The 17,994-nt window shown below is 38.5% G+C and overlaps 2 protein-coding genes across 3 annotated transcripts in view; one reads left to right on the forward strand and one right to left on the reverse strand.

Annotated features, from left to right (window-relative positions):
* Nucleotides 1-14,749, reverse strand: part of LOC116325275 (muscarinic acetylcholine receptor M5-like) — a 23,954-nt gene extending 9,205 nt beyond the window's left edge. The window contains exon 1 of the mRNA XM_031746117.2: nt 13,914-14,749. The gene's annotated coding sequence lies outside the window, so the exon portion shown is untranslated. The remainder of the gene's footprint in view (nt 1-13,913) is intronic.
* Nucleotides 1-17,994, forward strand: part of aven (apoptosis, caspase activation inhibitor) — a 44,004-nt gene that overhangs the window by 1,579 nt on the left and 24,431 nt on the right. For both annotated transcript variants that reach the window (XM_039598693.1, XM_031746118.2), the window contains exon 2: nt 1,245-1,416. In XM_039598693.1, coding sequence (XP_039454627.1) covers nt 1,245-1,416 — 172 coding nt within the window. The remainder of the gene's footprint in view (nt 1-1,244; nt 1,417-17,994) is intronic.

Here is a 17,994-nt window from a genome sequence, read left to right on the forward strand (position 1 = left end):
AGTTTTTTTTTTTTTTTTTTGCATTGTGATCTACAACAGTAAAATTATTCACAGAAACCAGGATTTAAAATCTAAATATTGTGGTTTACATACATTCCCTAGCCAATAAGCCCATAACAGACTCTGAAAAGTCTCTTCTGGTACCGGAGGAAAAAACAATACTTGTGGAAAAATTAAATTGAAATGGATGTTTCTATGCACATTTGTCAGGAATTTGCAAACATGTTTGGGATCCATGTGTTTAGGCAGTCCTCCTGCAGTTTGCTGCTAAAAGAGTACTTTCAGTATTAATTTATTGTTGCCTTCCTAAATTAATAGTTTAGTTGTGTTAGTTTCCCAAAGCACAGGTGACATCTTAAAAATAAAAAGATATTTAAATTACTTTGACTTGAAATAGAAACTCAGAAAATCCTCAAAGTGCCAGAGTTTGAATAAAGCTGGCATTTTTCTTTGAAATGGTAAATATAGAAGTAGTTGCCAAAACTTTTTTCCAGCTCAAAATCTTTTTTCTCCTTATTATTATTATTTTTTTCAGTTTACAAAAGAACGGTCGACAAATCCCACTGCAATATAAAATCACTTTTTTAGGTGTTTTTTTTTTTTTTTGGTTAGGTATTCTGGAACTGGGTTAGATTTAATTCAGAACTGCTTTAATTCTTCCTGGCTTAGATTTAACAAGGTGCTGGAAATATTCCTCAGAGATTTTGGTCCACATTGGCATGATAGCATTACACAGCTGCTGCAGATCAAGAAACCAGTCTGAGATGATTTTGGGTTTGTGAGACGGTTTGTTATTCTACTGGATGCAGCCATCAGTTTGGTGGCCGGAGGCTGCTATACAGTTTGACGTTCTTTGCTCAATTATTTTTATATTTGCCTTGAACAGGTGTACCTAATAAAGTGGCTGATGGATGTACTACATATAAAAATGTTGTAGCAAGATGGATGCAAGAAATTTTCAGAGTATTGTTAATTTCTGTCCTAAGTTAATCAGTTTTTTTTTACTCAGCTCACCGATACTCCATTTAAATTGGCTAAAATGAACAGGTGGATAAAAGTATGTTTCAGGTTAAGATGTTCTTCCGTTGTTTATAAGAATTTGGATCAGAGGACCCTCAACTTTAGTCTCTTAGCTGACAGATTTATTTTATCTAGCTATTCGTAAGTTTTCTTGTCCGATTCTGCTTTCTGATTTTCTTGAGTGTCATATTGCTCATTGTATACCCTGCTATGTTCTCCTTCAGGACCAAGATGAAGGGGACAGTTATCAGGAGGATGATGATAGCACAGAGGTGTTCTCCAGGAGGAAGCTGGAGTCAAACTGGGACCGGTACGAGGAGTCGGAGAGGCCAGAGCCGGATGACGACACGCCTACTCAGAGAGGAACAGACTATCATGTTTTGCTGGCCTCAGCAGGTAAGATGTGACCACAAGATGTTGGAGGAGGATGTTTGTTTTACCAGCCACACCTGCAAAGCTCATACAGCCCACAACAGGAGGGATGGGTTTTACCTTTGACTTTGTTCTAGAAGCTTAAGTGATTAACAATCAGTCAGTTTTTTACGTTTTTATTTGATGTTTCACCATCACGCTTCACTTGGCACAAATAAATGTTGACTCAGTTTTTCTAAAGAGTGTTGACCTTTCGTGTGTGTTGTAGCCTTAGTGCAAATACTCCACTGAGTCAAGTTGTAGTTTTCCAAAGTTGCCTCCGTTTCCTAATTAGCTAGAAATGTTTGCTGCTGTCTTTAGGGACTTTAATTGCTCTGTATGGACATTGCTGTCAGATAGCTGCATGGAGGATCCTTGTTTGTCTTGTTTGCTAATTTCAGCCTCAGTGGTCAGTGTCGGGGCCCCTGGGCTCTCTACAGTCTCTGATTCTGTTGCTGTTTCTTTCCCCCAAGGATCATAGTTAAGGAAGTTCAGTTTAATAAGAGCAGAGCTCAAGTTTTTTTCAGATATTTCCCTGATTCTCAGCCCCAGTGTCGAGCTGTCACGTTTAGCTTAATATTCAAGATTCTTTATAGTTGTGGTCAGAAGTTTAAGACTCATCATGGGCATGGTTGTCATGGCAATTTTGGGATTTTAATGATTTCTTTAAACTGTTCTTGGAATTATTGTGCAGCATATATTTTTAGTGACTTTAGAAAGCAATAATTGTGTGCACTATTTTAATTTATTGTGGATTTTATCTAATCAACACAGTCAAAAGGACACATACAGGCTCAAATATATGCATTCACTCACATCTTTCAGTAGGTGTTGCATGAAGGTAGTACAATGTCTTCTAACTTGACAAGGCCAAGGCCTGTTAACTTTAGTTATCAGGACTGAGTATAACTGACAGGATTTGTTTGACAACACTCGTTGGACTGACCAATAAGAGCAATAAGGAAGTCCAAAGAACTCATTGAAGATCTAAGAAAGAGAACCATAGATTTACACATTTTGGGAAGATCTCTTCGAGCCATTTTATAAGATCATCGGTTAACCAGTTGTATGTACGTGGCACACGTGTACACGTGGCAGCACTTCTGCTATAATTTTGTTTGTATTTAACAAAATAAAAATGCACACATAAGTGTACACATGAGTTTTTGGCTGCTATTGAAAATAGTTTTCTTTACAAATTACTCTCTCACTGAACTAACATGCAATCCCTGAACATGTTTGCAGTCTCTGCTCATGTTGCCTTCATATTAAATCATTTTTTGGGGTGACGTAGGCCGCAAGTGGCCCCCGGGGCGCGAGTTTGAGACCCCTGGTCTAGAAGAAGTCTCAGACAGTCACCCTCAAAGGAGAGGAAATTGGTTTAAGAACGACCCAGAAACCACAAACACTCAAGCTTGCCATGAAATGGAAACTGCAGGAACACCACAGTGAAATGATTTTTACATTGCTGTGGCTTGAGAGAGTGGCAACCAAGGAAGAACCCTCTGCTCCAAAATCAACACTTTCAAGCTCAAGTGAAATTTGAAGCTGCCCACTTGGACAAGCCAAATGACCCATGGAGAAAGTTTTTATGGTCAGATGACAAAAAGATTAAGCTGTTTGGCCACAAGGACCAAAGGTATGTTTGGAGGATTAAAGGGCAACCTTTTAAAACAAGGGTTGGGAACTCCAGGCCTCAAGGGCCGGTGTCCTGCAGGTTTTAGATGTGTCCTTGATCCATCACAGCTGATTTAAATGGCTAAATTACCTCCTCAACATGTCTTGAAGTTCTCCAGAGGCCTGGTAATGAACTAATCATTTGATTCAGGTGTGTTGACCCAGGGTGAGATCTAAAGCCTGCAGGACACTGGCCTTTGAGGCCTGGAGTTCCCCACCCCTGTTTTAAACCTAAGGGCACTGTACCAGCTGTAAGCATGGTGGCGATATCATCATGCTCTGAGGTTGCTTTGCTGCCAGTGGTACTGGTACATTGCACAAAGAGGATGAAATAATGAAGAAAAAGGATTGCCTCGAAATTCTTCAGCCTCATGTCAGATCGAACAGAGTGGGTTGTTCCAGCAGAACAATGATCCCAAAAACACATAACTGGTTTTGGAAGGAATAACGTGGGCCAACATTAAGCTTCTGGAATGGCCTTCCCAAAATCCTAATCTCAACTGTATTGAAAATTTTTGAACTGTGCTTAAAAGCCCGGTTCCTGCCAGGAAGATGACCAGTTTAAAGGAACTCTACCATGGACCGAGAGGGTGTTGACCTCTCAGTCCATATACTTGAGAGCCCTTGTGTATTAGAGAAAATTCAAAATAAATTCAAATGTTTGAACCCAATTTGTTGTTGTTTTTTAAAGTCATTAAAGATATATGCTGCACATTGCACCCTGGAAAAAGAACATCTCAAAGATATCATTACAATGCCCAAATTAGCATGACGTGGTGAGTGCATGCAAACGTCTAACAACAGTCTAGAAATATTTTAGGAACATTTTTTTTTTTTTCATTTTTCCAGCTCCTGAACATAAATCACAAAATAGTTCATGCTTGTTTTGAATTCCTGCTGGCTTTCTGGTAATTAATTAACTGTGACTGGTGTAGATTTGGCAGCATCATGAGCTTGAGGTGCAAGCAGGTTACCATAGCTCAGTAATTTTTCTGAGTTTCAGTGAGCAGCTTGTCTTGCCTTGTAAACATCCTGACTATTCCCAGGCTGATGGCATTGAATGCAGTAATCATGACCTGAAACTTCTGCCAACATTCTGGCTTTCATGGCATATCTTCATCTCCTTTTCGTGAGCTTTATTTGCGTTAGGCTTTCTGGGGTGACAAATCCCTCCCTGGTGATTTGGCAGTTAAAAGAAAAAAGTTTTCTTTTTACAGTTACTGTCATGCTTTTTCTGCTTCCGTCAGATATGCCATGGGTACTGATTAACTGAGCTGATTCACCCTCGTCACAGTCTGGACTACTGGTTCAAGAAAGAATTTGGCTTGGGTTGTTCTTTTTTCTTCGAGTTATGTCTGTCAATTTTAGACGCTGATGAAATTGAAAACGACATGAAACAAGTTGAAGAGGCGTGTCTGTAATCGTCCACTTTTCAATAATGCTGGTTGATCTGTGATGTGTCGTTCTACAAGATGGAAGATTGGAAACACTACCAGAAATGTATACTAATACATATTTCAGGGATTGCCTCTGCTTCAAGCCTGCTACAAAAACTGGATTTCATGTTCTGGATGCAAACCTCTATCTAGGCGCTCTGAATGTAAGAGATGAAACATGATTACTCCATGCATTTAAAGAATCAATCATACATCCTGCTAACATCTGACACTGTTCTAGTGGTGTTAAATTCTATGGTTAGCTATGACTCAGTGCCTCTTTTCCACTTCAGTCCACTCTTCACAGCTTTAACCACATCTCTACATGGAGTATGTATTATGTGACCAGTATATAGCTAGGTTGTTTTTATATGGCAGTGTTCTTCTAAAGAATACTTTGCTGATTTATCCAAGACTGCCTGAAAATCAGCGCAGAGTCTAATACAGAAGAATCAAGGGTATTATTTTCTTGTTCTTCCTTGTTAGGACTTAGCGATTTAGCGATTTTATGAAACTTCTGCAGATATAAATGGAGATGCAATATAAGAGTTTATACAAATCTAATGAGTTTCAAAGTCAATATTTGATATGACCACTTTTTTTCTTCAGCACAGCCTGAACTCTCTTAGGCAAGCTTTTTTGTCATTTCTTTAAGTAGTCTTCAGTATTAGTTCTTCAGGCTTCTTGAAGGACATTTAAAGCTCTCCTTTGGATGCTGGCTGCCTCTTGTTCTGCTCTGTCAAGATCTCTCGGTGCTTTAATAATGTCGAGATCTGGGCTCTGGGGAGGCCAATGCATGACTGTTTGTGATCACCGTCATACTGAAAAATGAAGCCCCTGTCAATCAGATGCTTTCCAGATGGTATCGCATGGTAGATCAAAATCTGACTGTACTTTCAGTTACATTAGTTTTGACAAGATCCCCAACATCACTAAGTAAACCATGACACAGCCTCCAAAACATCTGTTTTTTACAATTGGCTGTAGACACTCATTGTTGTAACTCTCCTCTCACCTCCTAATCGACATATTAAACCAAAAATATCAAATTTGGATTTATCACTCCATCAGACAGGTTGCCACTGATTTTCAGTCTAGTTTTTGTGTCATTTGACATAAATCAGCCTTTCCCCCTGCCTCCCATCCTGAAGAACGGCTTCTTGACAGCCACTTTTCCACCGAGAGAATTTCTGATGAGGCTTCGATGAACAGTAAATGGATGAGCATCTCTCAGGACCTGTGTCAGGTCTTTGCTGGATTTTTTTTCTTCTTTCTAAAGAACATGACTTTTAGATTCTGTTCATCTTCTGTAGACAGGCTTTTAGGCCTGACACTTCTTCGTTTGTCCTCAATAAGGGATAATAAAGGTTATTCTGAATTTGACTTTGCTTAGCTTCCTTCCTCTTACACATTTCTGGCAGGAATGCTAAAGTACAAATCTCCCTGCACTTTGCTTTCCTTCCACTTCCAGTCTCTTGTCAGCTCGACTGAGTACGTTGCGTAACACACTGCTGCAGGTGGCAGAGTACTTGACTGGATAAATTACTGTTTTGCTGTGGAAGTCTAAAAAAAGTCATCAAACATTAGATCATTTAAAATTTTGGAGCAGTAGGATGTGATATGGTCATTAAGATGCCATTATTCAAAGTAGGGTCACACCAACACATTGCACTTGGTTTAACTAATGAAAGCTAAGCAGTCATGCAGATGATTACATTTTCCCTTTTTTATGTCATGTAAATGACTTTATTGTCTTACATGGTTCCAAAGCTGCACTTACCAATATTTATAGGCTTAAAAATGATCTCTATTATGACAGGTGTAGCTTATAAAAATGAAGTCTTTGGGTAACTGTTGTAGCTTTAGCTGTATGGCTTGTCTCTTTCTTACAGCTGTCAACAGGATTCCTCCAAGTAAAAGTTATTTCACCAAAACAAATATAGGAGGCCTGTAAATACTGGACTCCCATTTATCAGGTGGTAAGAAACTTCACTTAAGATAAATCTTAATTTTTTCCTGAGCATGCTGGATTTATAAATTACCAGCTGTTTTGTGAATTCCAGTGTTTTTCTTCAGCATTGTGTTGACAGCTTGGTGTCCTGCCCACAGTTGGCAACAAAATGAAATAGTGCTGCTTTAACTGGTTTTAACAACATTCTGGGCTGAAGACTAGTTATTGCAATTTCTGGTTTGAAAATTCAGAAATTCAATGATGATCAGAAACTCATGTTTGACAACCCTCATCAGTCATCCTCATTTATTTTCGGATCCAAGCTCTAATTAGCTGAATTCCATCACACGTGTTACTAATCAAGAGCTCGCCGAGTATGGCACATTATTCAAAGTAGCATGTCTTCTGTCAGTTATGTTTTTCAGTTGAGTATCCAGGCGTTCACACTGATTGAACTGTGCAGGCTGATGCTTTTGGGGGAAGTTATGAGGCCATTTTTAACTTCGGGTGAGTGTTTTCAGCAGTGAACTGTTTTTGTGGGATTGTTTTTTTTTTTTTTTTTTCCTCACGCCATTAGAAAGTTGGAGTGTGGCAGCGCCGTGTCGCTCTCTCTCCTTCTCTTGTAGTGTAAATGCCAAAGGTGCTCTTGTGAGTTGTTTGACTCCGATCTCTCGTCTCTGTGTTTTGCCCACATTGCCAGATTAGTCATGGCATACAGCAAGAGGCTGCCGCTCTTTAGAGGATACTTAATTGTACGTGGGCGGTGATGCTTTTAAGAGTAGTTTTTCTGGCCAATTAAGGTAGCCATGAAAACAGGAATTCACTATAAAAACCACCTGTTTCCGCTTGGCTTTTCACAAAATACTTCTTGTGGACTTGTTTATTTATTTATCTTGTCAGGGTGTTGAGGTTTCGGTGTGCTTTATTGACAAGATTTGACAGAATGTACAGGTCGGAAGTACTTCTATGTATTTCAAGAGAGAAATGGCCTGCAGCAGTGTTTCTCAACCTTTTGTTATGTACCTTGCAATTCTTACGAGATTCGAAATCCCAGGGCAGAAAGGTCGAGAGCAGAGCTTTACCTACAGTGTGATGGAGGTGTTAGACGTGAGCTGATTCTTTATTTTTAAACATTTCAATCAAGTAGATGTACATGTTTTGTTTTCTCATCAAGTACATTGTACTCTACATGATGAGAGCAAATAATATTGTGATCTCCTCTATAGGAACTGAGTACATTTGAGCAACCCAAAACAAAAGTGTTTAAATATATGAGTGGGTGTGGATTGTTTTCCCTGATATTCCTGACATTTATTGGAGGAAACGGCAAGATTTTGTGAAGTTTTTTTTGTTGTTGTGGTAAATGACTGTGGAGGTACAGCAGGTTGTCCAGAGAGTGTGGGGATGCTGGTTCGATCCCCAGTTGTTTCAAGTGCCAAAACATCCTTGAGCAAATCAGTTTGAGGCCCTGATCACAAAAAAGCACAAGTGGAAAGCTCTCGGAGAAATCTATTAGCACAAACTGAAACAGTCAGATAATTCCGACCAGCACGAATTCCTGAAAGCGGTGCACACGAGTGGGTCACAAACGAGGGGATCAGATGAGAAAGCACGTAATCCAATAACAAAAATTACAAAGTAAGAAGTAAGTTACTCATGTGTTTCACTCAGGAAACAGCATGACAGTTCAGAGCAGGGAGAGGCAGGATAAATGGAGAAGGAGAATTAATATGTTTTGATATCAGAGCATCATCTTCCATCATAAATTGATGGAAAGTATGTGAAGTCTTTGTTGCTGCGGCAGCTGTTTACTGGATAAATCTGACAGCTGAGGTGGGGCACAGGATTTATCCAGATTGGGACTTCTAATAGCTGACCTGCTATAGACGAACACAAAACACTAATTCACTGAATTAATAAACTTACTAGTACTACTCGCTGCGCACGAGTGCTTGTACTTTTTTTCTTTCTACATGCTGTGTGAGATTGCAGGTATTTTGCAAAGGTCAGGGAAAGAGTCTGACTCACAGTCACCAACTGACAACAGACAGTTTCTGCAAATTCCAGGCTTCTTGTACAACACAATGTATTATTCAGACATTTTTCAAGCATGTTTCAGATCTGTCTGAGTCATATTAATAACAGTACTTTGACAGACATTCCAGTATGTTATATAACAGCAAAATATGTGGCAAAATACATGAAATGTGATGTTGCAGAGCTCTTTGTGTGTGCGTACTGTTGAGTAAAGACATGCCGAGGCTTCTGTTCTCCCTGCATTTTTCAATATGGATAAATTTATTTGTAGCAATAACGTGACTAAAACACAAATTTTTCTGCTCACAGTAAAAACTTTGCCGTCCACTCAGAGAACAGCTGTATGACAGAGTCAAAGCCTTGGCTGTGTTCTGCTAACATCGCATGCTGACAATTTGATGTTTTGGCATTAATAATGGGGCAATTTCCAGTACTTAATGTACTTTCTGTCAAATCTTATGTTTATATGATTCATTTAAAAATTCTTGTACCCAGATTTTGTGAGTTCACGCCATTGACTCTCAGAGTTGTCTCTATACCTTATTCTCAAGAGTATAATTTTGAAAGTTTTGTAACTCTTGAAAGAAACTGGCCAGTCCTAAGCTCCAAAAACCAAATTAAACCATCAGGCAGATGGCGGGAACAGTAGGAATTGGAAAATAAAGAGGTTGGTATGTTCTAAGAAAAAGGTGGTTATTTTAGAAATCCACAAAAAGAGAAGACTTCGCAAGAGATAATAAAGGTTCCACCAAAAGATGCAGATGAATTTCAAAGTATAGTCACATATTCTTTTGGTCAGATTTGGCCAAATCCTGTAAAATAGCACTTGTACAGATGAACAGTTAACTAAAATATACTGAAATGTACGTGAAGTCAAAATTATAACAGTTGTAAAGGCCTCGCAAAATATCATCAAGGAGGAAATCTGCTTTTTTATGTTCATGGATTCCAGACTTTAGGCAGTCATTGCCTGCAAACGATTCTTGAGTATCTGCACTTTAGTTGAATTTGCAGTCTGTGTTGACATAGAAAGCTGAAAATATAACAAGTTGTGCCACTATGTGATGTATAACTTATCACTGTAAGTCGGGCTGCTGTAAATCACAAAAATAAATCACCACTTTACTGAACCGAAGGAAGGGAGTGTTGTTCGTCAAGCAAAACAGTCGAGAAATGAATGTAGGCGGAAGGAAGGCTGCGTGGAAAAAAAGAAATCACTGTCATTAGCTCCTCTTCCTGCTCTGAGTAGTGTAAATACTTTTGTCAGCACCTTTAACACCACTACTGTGACAAAGAAATGACTCGGAAAAGATAAAATTACCCTTTTAATTTTGGCAGCTACTTTTTCTTGACATCGCTGCCAGATGGAGATATGCAGTGAGCGTCTTCTTAAAATGATTCAACAGTTGGACAGGTTAGAGGCCAGTTTTATAATTATAATTCTCACTGAGGCACGGCTGTCAGAACCTACAGTGTTACATAATGGCATGTTTCAAAACAGTTTAAGGCAAGTCTTTATGTAGTTGCTCTTGAGTCTTAATGAGAAGTGTGATTTTTTTATTTATTTTTTTTTTTTAAAACAAGGATTACTTGATCAACTGAGTGAAAAATAGAATTTTTAGACATTAGAGTAAGCCTTTGTGTGCTCAAAAAAGGTATTATGTCATGTAAAAAAAAGAAAGTAGAGCCTCTTTCAAGGTTTATCCATCATAATCAAATTAATCCGACCCTTACTTGCGTCTAAAATAATTTAGTAACCTTAGTAAGTTTAATAGTAAGTTTATTGAACAACAACGCATGATATATTGTGCTGTTTAATTATGCATTTAACAAACAAAAAAAAGAAGACAAAGTGCAGAATTAGTGTGAAAATATAAGTAGACCCTATAATTCAAAGCTTGTCGAACCAGCTTTAGCAATATTAAGATAAAGGAGTTGTTTTCATTATTACTTTATTAGTGTGTTGTATCATTATGTAGAGTTTTTAACCTATTTTTCTTTACACGGTTGCTGCAGTTCGTTGAGGTCTGGGGATATTGGGTTGGGTTGATTTTGACTGGACCATTGCATCTCCTTGATTCATTTTCTTTTTCTGATGTAGATTTGATGGTTTGCTCAGGATAGTTATCCTGTTGCACAGCCCAATATAGGTCAAACTTTAGTTGTTGGTCAGATTGGCCAATCACACTGTCTTGCATCCAATCACGTTTGGCTAGAGAATACTTTGATAATACAGAAAGGTTCATGGTCCACTCAATGCAAAGCGCCCAGGGTGCAAGACAAGCCCATATCATTATCCCTCCACCATCATGCTTCACAGTTGTTATGATTAGTTTGTGCTTTGTTTTTTGCCAAATGTTGGACTGTGCACCGTGGCCAGACATCTCCACTTTGGTCTTGTCTGTCCATTGGACATTGTTCTATAAGTCTTGTGGTTTGTTCAGATGCAGACTATGCTGTGCTTCCATTTTCTTTTACTTTTGACGGCGCTTCCAAACAAGCTATACTTTTTTGGTCTTTTTTCTAATTGTACTCAGATTGTAGCTCTTGGGTTTTTAGCTGCTGTTTACCCTCTTAATTACTATGGAAGAAGTAAGGGTGTACTTAGTGTTTCACACCTTGCTTATACATTTTGGCTTAGTTATTGTGTTTTTGTTCATCTGATGCATTTATCTGATAAGAACACAATTATTATTATTAGTATTTCCTGATATGTAAAACCTTAGTGAACGAAGGTGTACTTTTTTCGCAACTGTAACTAAAATTGAGCAGTTGTAATGATTTTATTGCCATTTAAAATGAAGCCTAAAATAGGGAAAATTTCAGCTTTGGTAAATATTTTAGAGGTTACTTCCAGTCAAAGGGTATCTATATCACATATATGCCGCAGTCCTTTTCTTTACATTCAGAGATTCAGAGCTTTCCTACCTCTTGATAAAATCTCTATTTGTATCACTTCAGGCTGTTTAGATTTCATTTTGACTTTTTATGTATCCAGATGCATTTGCTGCTGCAGTGATTCATCTCTCAGCATGGATATATGCATGCTGGACAAATTCAAGCACACGCCCAAAATCCAACTGGAAAATTTAACACAGCCCTGATAAAGACCTGTAGACATTCGGTGAATTTCCTTTGCCAGTCTGTTTAAACATATATAATTGAGCTGTTGGGAGATACAGTGCCTGACTTTGTGTTTGCAAAAGCTCTATTAAAACCTCTACTCTACTTGGTGTGATTATGAAAAATGGAGCCCAACAGGGAAATTATGTAAACAGACTGTTTGATTTGAATTGAAGGTCGAGCTGATTTCTGTTGTTTGTGGCCTGACAAATGGCTATTATGTAGCCCTTCTGCTTGTCCAAACATCCCAAGTGCTTTTAGCATTCATGTGTTTTGAAAGACTCTGATTACACCTTCTATAACATCCAGTGCTTCCAATGCGTCAGGAGACAACAGACCCTTTTCATGACTGCGGCTTCCAGAGTGAGGTAACTTTTCAAGGATGAAACCTTGGTGCTTTTGATACTTGAGATATTTTGCGAGCAGTTCATTCTGAAGCTTCTTTTGTGCAGAAAGGTTTTCATCACCTTGATGGCGTCAGCGGTCATGAATTAGAAAAGAATTTAGGTAAACAACAGATCCATTGGTTGAATTTTAATCTACTAAGTTGCTTTCAATCCTCAAGAATTCTTTTCTTTTTTCCTTTTTTTTGTAGCTTTACAGAGTCAGTTTTAGTCCTCGCATTGTTGGAGGTTGATTATTCTGTTGCTAGGAGAAATGAACCAATGATGCAGTTCCCTTATTCTGTACATGTGAGTCCATGCGCCTGTATGACTGGGAAAATGACTGCCCAGTTATTTACATCCTCACACTGTCATCTATCTGTACACATTAACACAAGGATCAATCCTGCTCCCCCGCAGCCGTAGTTTACCAAGGCTGCTAATGGGCCTCTATCAAAGCTCAATCATAATGAAACAAAAGGAAATCACATTAGAGCTTCGGTGATTCGGCTAACCAGATTGACACACACAAGGATGATTTCCTAACTGAGATTAATAGTCCCAATCATTCCATTAATATGTATGTTCCGGTGTTGTTATAGATACTAGATTTGCCATGTATGCTGGAAGAGACTGGCGTCAAAGCAGAGGAATGAGGTCAATTATGTACTGTCTGGTTGGCACAAATAGGAAACAAAGCATTACAGGTGCTTGGTTTGTTTCCCTGGAACTGCTCATTAAGATGACGCCAGTGGGGTTATGGTGTGAGGTTAAATAAAGCTGCGGGTGGATCATAGACACTTCACTCAGATCATCCCACTGATCAGCCCACCCACTTTAAATACCTGTGCCGTTGTTTGAGTGCCATTACATTAACTTTTTATTTTCACCAGATTATGAAAGGTTGAAAAAAAATTAATTTCAGTTTTACGAAGTCACAGTTGATGCCCTTAAATGGCTTTTTACTAATAGATGTTTGACATAATTGCTTGAAAAATGATTTGATAATTGACTGAAAAATTGTAGCTCCAGCTGCAAGGCTTTGTTTTTTTTCAGTCTCAATTATTTTCTTCATTACAATTTGCTGCGTTTCATTAAAGAAAATGATTAAAAAAAAATAACCATCAGTTTCCAATAGAGAAAAATCTCTGAATTGCTTTTTTTATGTGGCTTTTTATTAGAGTTTTGTGTTATACAAATCCCAGAAAATATTATTTATGATTAGAAGAAATTTTTTTTTTTCCAACCAAAGAAATAAAAACATATGACAGTTTTAGCTTCTCAAATGTGATAATTTGTTGCTTTTTTGGTCTTACATGTTTTTGCCAAGCAAGACAAAACATTTGGTATAACAGCTTCTGTTTGCGTTTCAAGAGCAAAGTAATAATTAAGAAAATAACAGGTAAATTAAAGGACATTGAAAGGCACCAAGTCTCAAAGTTTTTACGCGTCCAATAAAACAGCAGATCAAGCGTCAGGATGCTGGCTTATCAAACTCATGATTTTTAATGATACTTTAAACTGAATTACTTTACTTGTACCTTCTTCATTAAGTAAATGCACAACATGCCGGCAAACCCTTTGTGAATTATTTAAGTGTATTTAAGGTCAATTAAACCATGTTTTCATGATGGTTTTAAGTCCACACAGTACAAAATGTACTGCACAGCTCTGCAACTGTGAGCCACAGAACATGTTCCACAATTCCTTAATATAGTAACTGGGGCTGCGTTTGCTATTCAGTAATCAAAATTTTATCATGTCAGAATTTCTAATACGTCTTTAGTAAACAGTAAGTAGGGTCAGTTGACAGCTGCTCCTCTGAGCTCTTTAATTTCCTGCCTAATAGCCACTTCAAACAGAATACATACTCACCCTGTATCGCTCCGAACGAACACAATGCTCCAGCATTAAACGGGCATGTGGCCAAGTCTTTGATAGGTTGTTTTTCTTTGACTTCGTCTTCAGTTTGGCAGAGTTGGCTCTGTAGATCTTCCCTTTAACTGTTGCCTCACACTTTCCCTTGTTGGCTTTCTCTTCCCCTCTCCTGTTCTCTCTCGCTGACTTTTTCCCTCTGTGCTCTTCTCTCCAACGAGGTGAAAAACACATTTGCCAAATACAGGTAGGTCATCACACTGTCTCGCATCCTCATCAGTTGCTAAGTACAAAGCACTTCGATGCAAACAGACCGGTCAGCATCATTGTGCAGTAGGCTCTAGCTCCTCAATATTCCAGCTTCGTTCTGAGAAAAGATGGTAAATGCAACAGCTGTTCGGTGTCAACGTCCATGTGACAAAGCTGCTGAGGTGCCTCGATGCTGCTGTTCAGACATTTTTCACAGAAGAGGGAATGACTGAAAAGAGCTCCTCGTTATCACGAACGATGATCAGCCGAAGGTCTCTTCGAAGAGTCTTCTCTTTCACTGAAGATGAACTCGTGAGCTTGAAAATCTTCTGAAAAATCAAAGGTAATTTCTCAGCTCCTCACACTTTCTGCAAAGTTATAGCAACTCCACTGGCAATGAAAGTAAGTAAAGCTTCTTCGGTGCTCAGGGCTGCGCAGACAGACTTTTTCCCTCCCAACAGATTCCTGCTTGCTGCTTCTGAAAACCCTGCTTGGATGCAGGCTGCGCTGTCATCCTCTCTGACACGCAGATTCAGCCGTGAGCAACTACTAGGAAAAATTCCCGTATAGGTTGAAGCCTCATCCTGTATCAGAGCACTAGGCAATATGTAAGACAAGGGAGGAGGAGGTGAGGAGGTGGAAGAGGTGGAGTAGTAGGATGAAACATAGGGGGAGGAGCCAGAGGAGGAGCTCACATGTCTCAGTAGCAGTTCAGCATAAGCTGAATGTTTGCCTTTGCAATGGTAGACCTGTATGTCTTCATCACAGAGAAATGGCTCGCTTCTCAATCAGCTACACATGTCCCACTTCACGATGATGTTTGGTAGTCCTGAAAGCCTTTTGACCATGCACCTCTTGCAGGATTTTTAAATTGCTTTCTCTGTTTGTTTTGTGGGTTTTTTGGAATGAGCTTCCTTTTGCAGATAAGGTTCTTAATGTAGTTACAAAGTAAAGAGTGCAACCATTGTTTCCTTCTCAAGGAAATGGTTTTTTGTTTTGCTTTTTGAGATGAAAATCAACTTGCTTTGAGTCTCACTCTGTCCTCGTAGTCTTTTGCACTAAAACACTGCGAGCTATGGATTAAAGCTGAGTAAAAGTTCAACAAAATCTTTTTTACATTTATTGTGACTAAGAAAACAATGATTGTATGTGGATCTAAATAACATTTCTCTTATTTCATGGTATGCTACAAACCATAACCTTATCAATCAAAATCAAACCTAAATAATTCAGTAACAGGAACATTTTTAAACTAGACAGGCAGTTATATAAAGATTCTAGGTTGTTTTTTTTTTATAACTGCTTAACAAGATTTGGGTCAGTGTTTTTGGCTTAAATTTTGGTTGTGGCCTAAATCTACCTTTTTAGTCTGTTGTTGATAAGGCCATGCAGAAATACTCAGAGTATATAACTTGACATGAGTGTAAGGCCCAACAGTTTGAAGAGCTCATCTGTTTGCTGCATTGATTCACAAGCAGCTCTTCATATTAGTAAGCAGGGCCCACTTAAAAGGGGAGAACTTCTGTGTCTGCTGTTGACAGAATGAAACAAACACATTGATGTGAATTGCTGTCAGCACCAGTCATGCTTGTAACAAGTTGAAGCAACAGCCTAGTGAACAACAAGGATGTTTGTGGTACTAGATGTTATTTTTGCTGTATTTCCGTGTCAGAGTTACAAAGTCAGCTATAGCTGGATTTAGAGTTTGAAGGAGGGACAAAGAGTTACCCCTTATCTTCAGTATCTATGTACACAGGGCACTGAAGTTGCACTCTGACTTTTTAGAGCTAGGAACAATCACAGTGCAACTGTTATAACAGCTTAATGCAACAAATGCACAAATTAATAACCAAATTACACAGATGCAGATCTTCTCATCATAGCTTTTATCACGCATACTGTGAAACCGTTTCTGTTGGCAATGTCAACAAATAGTACTAGGTCAGATATGACGTATAACTGCTCAGTGTTTTAGTGACGATACCGGCAGTTAAAAAGATATCTCCATGTTTACTTATTGGGAACACTCCCCTTATTCTTTTGCGTCAAGTGTAATCCAGGCTAAATCCCTAAATTCTTTTCATCCCAGACATAAAAACATTTGTAAGTTATTGCCGGATTTGTTTTCGGCAGCATGAAATAGGTCCTAGTCGAGCAAGTGGAAATTGTATATTTCAAACCTAATTAAAACGAAAAACAAAATTTTGGCACGACGAAGAGTTGCAGAAACTTGGTTGGAACCCTGCTGCTTAATTAAACACTAACTGAAAAAGGACATTATGAACTCTAGAGTTAAAACGGTAATGATTATCCAAGTTGTGGAAAAAATGAAGTCACTTGGTGCATAATAAATTCCCATGCTGGCATAGATGAATCTTTTTCACAATAAAAACAAAGGAATTAGTTTTGAAAATGATTTCTGAATTATGCTTTTATGAAAATGGAGGACTTTTTTCTATTACTCATCACCCTGTTGCCCCAGTCAGCCTCCAGAACCACTCAGTGAAAGCGCATATGTCCGGCTTTTTCACAAATCGCATCTTGCTTGAGCAGCTGGCAGGGTATCAGCTGATTCATCTGTGATTAAACTGTGTGACTGGGATGGGCTGAAGCTTTTTTCCTTTAATGTGACTATATCATGCATGTTCCTCTGAACCACTGATTCACTGCCTTGCTATTGATTATCCTAGATATTGAAAATGCACGCATATGGATTCCTCAGTTTCTTCATGTAATGAGGCACACATATACGCTATGATTGCCTAATATCTGTTGATTGGAGACACTGTAGGCTTCCACCTAGACAATTGGTCACTGTGACACCAGAATTATGTCAAGGTACTGTGGACCAACACTGTGGACAATGGTTATTTTAGGCTTGACTAATAGAAGCCTAATTAATCAGCCATAACTGATGAATTATGCTTCTTACAGTATTTGAAGATTATCATTTAAATACATTTATGGAAAAAAGTGAAAAACAAAATTTAAAAAGGGAACAAAAGCAGGTTTTTAAAAGTATATTGTGTGTTCCCTTGAGTTTGTTTAATGTTTACTTTGTACTTGAGATGAGCTCCCTCAAGATGAAATGACTTGTGTAACCTGTATAGGGCTTATGCAGCACCTCTTAACTCGCCTAACTGTCTTTCTGTTGCACCTGTTCACACACTACTTCATGCATCAGCGGCACTGAAACTCCCACAAGGTGCTTGGTTGTCATTTGGAGCAACTTTGGGCTCATTCTCTTGCCACAAAATAATAGCCGATGCAACGATTAGATGACAGTTGATTCTTCTGGTGTATTTTATATTTGTGCCCAGTCACGGTGTGCCAGGGATTTATACTGAGACTAAGTTACTTGTGCATGAGGTAAACGGACCAAGAAAAAAAGTCCACCTTCCTATAGTTGGAAGCCTTTGCAGATAACTTAAACTGAATTCCAGAATATTGTTACCCTTTGCTGCTGATGTTTACTCTGTATGTTACAAAGCCCAAGAACCCAATCCAGTTGACTGAACAACCATGGACGTTTAATTGCTGATCTGACTATGTAGGACCTTTGCAGCTTTTTGGGAAATGCTTAAAGATCAAGGCTGTATTGCATGTATGAAACTTTCTCATGTCCTTGTAGAGAAAAAATCTCTATTTTCTCTGTAAGTTAATGTATTGTGGAAAGCATCTGAAGCTGTCAAAATATTGATTTAGTGGTTGACTATAGATTTTTGCCCTCACATGACATATAAGAGTGGCAGAATAACATTGTAAAATAACCTTTAACTCCCCTAAATTGAGCCAGTTATTTTAAAGCCAATGTGGTTTCAAAAAGTAAAAA

Source organism: Oreochromis aureus, linkage group 15 (genome assembly GCF_013358895.1).
Source record: "Oreochromis aureus strain Israel breed Guangdong linkage group 15, ZZ_aureus, whole genome shotgun sequence".
In the NCBI taxonomy this organism is placed as follows: Eukaryota; Metazoa; Chordata; class Actinopteri; order Cichliformes; family Cichlidae; genus Oreochromis; species Oreochromis aureus.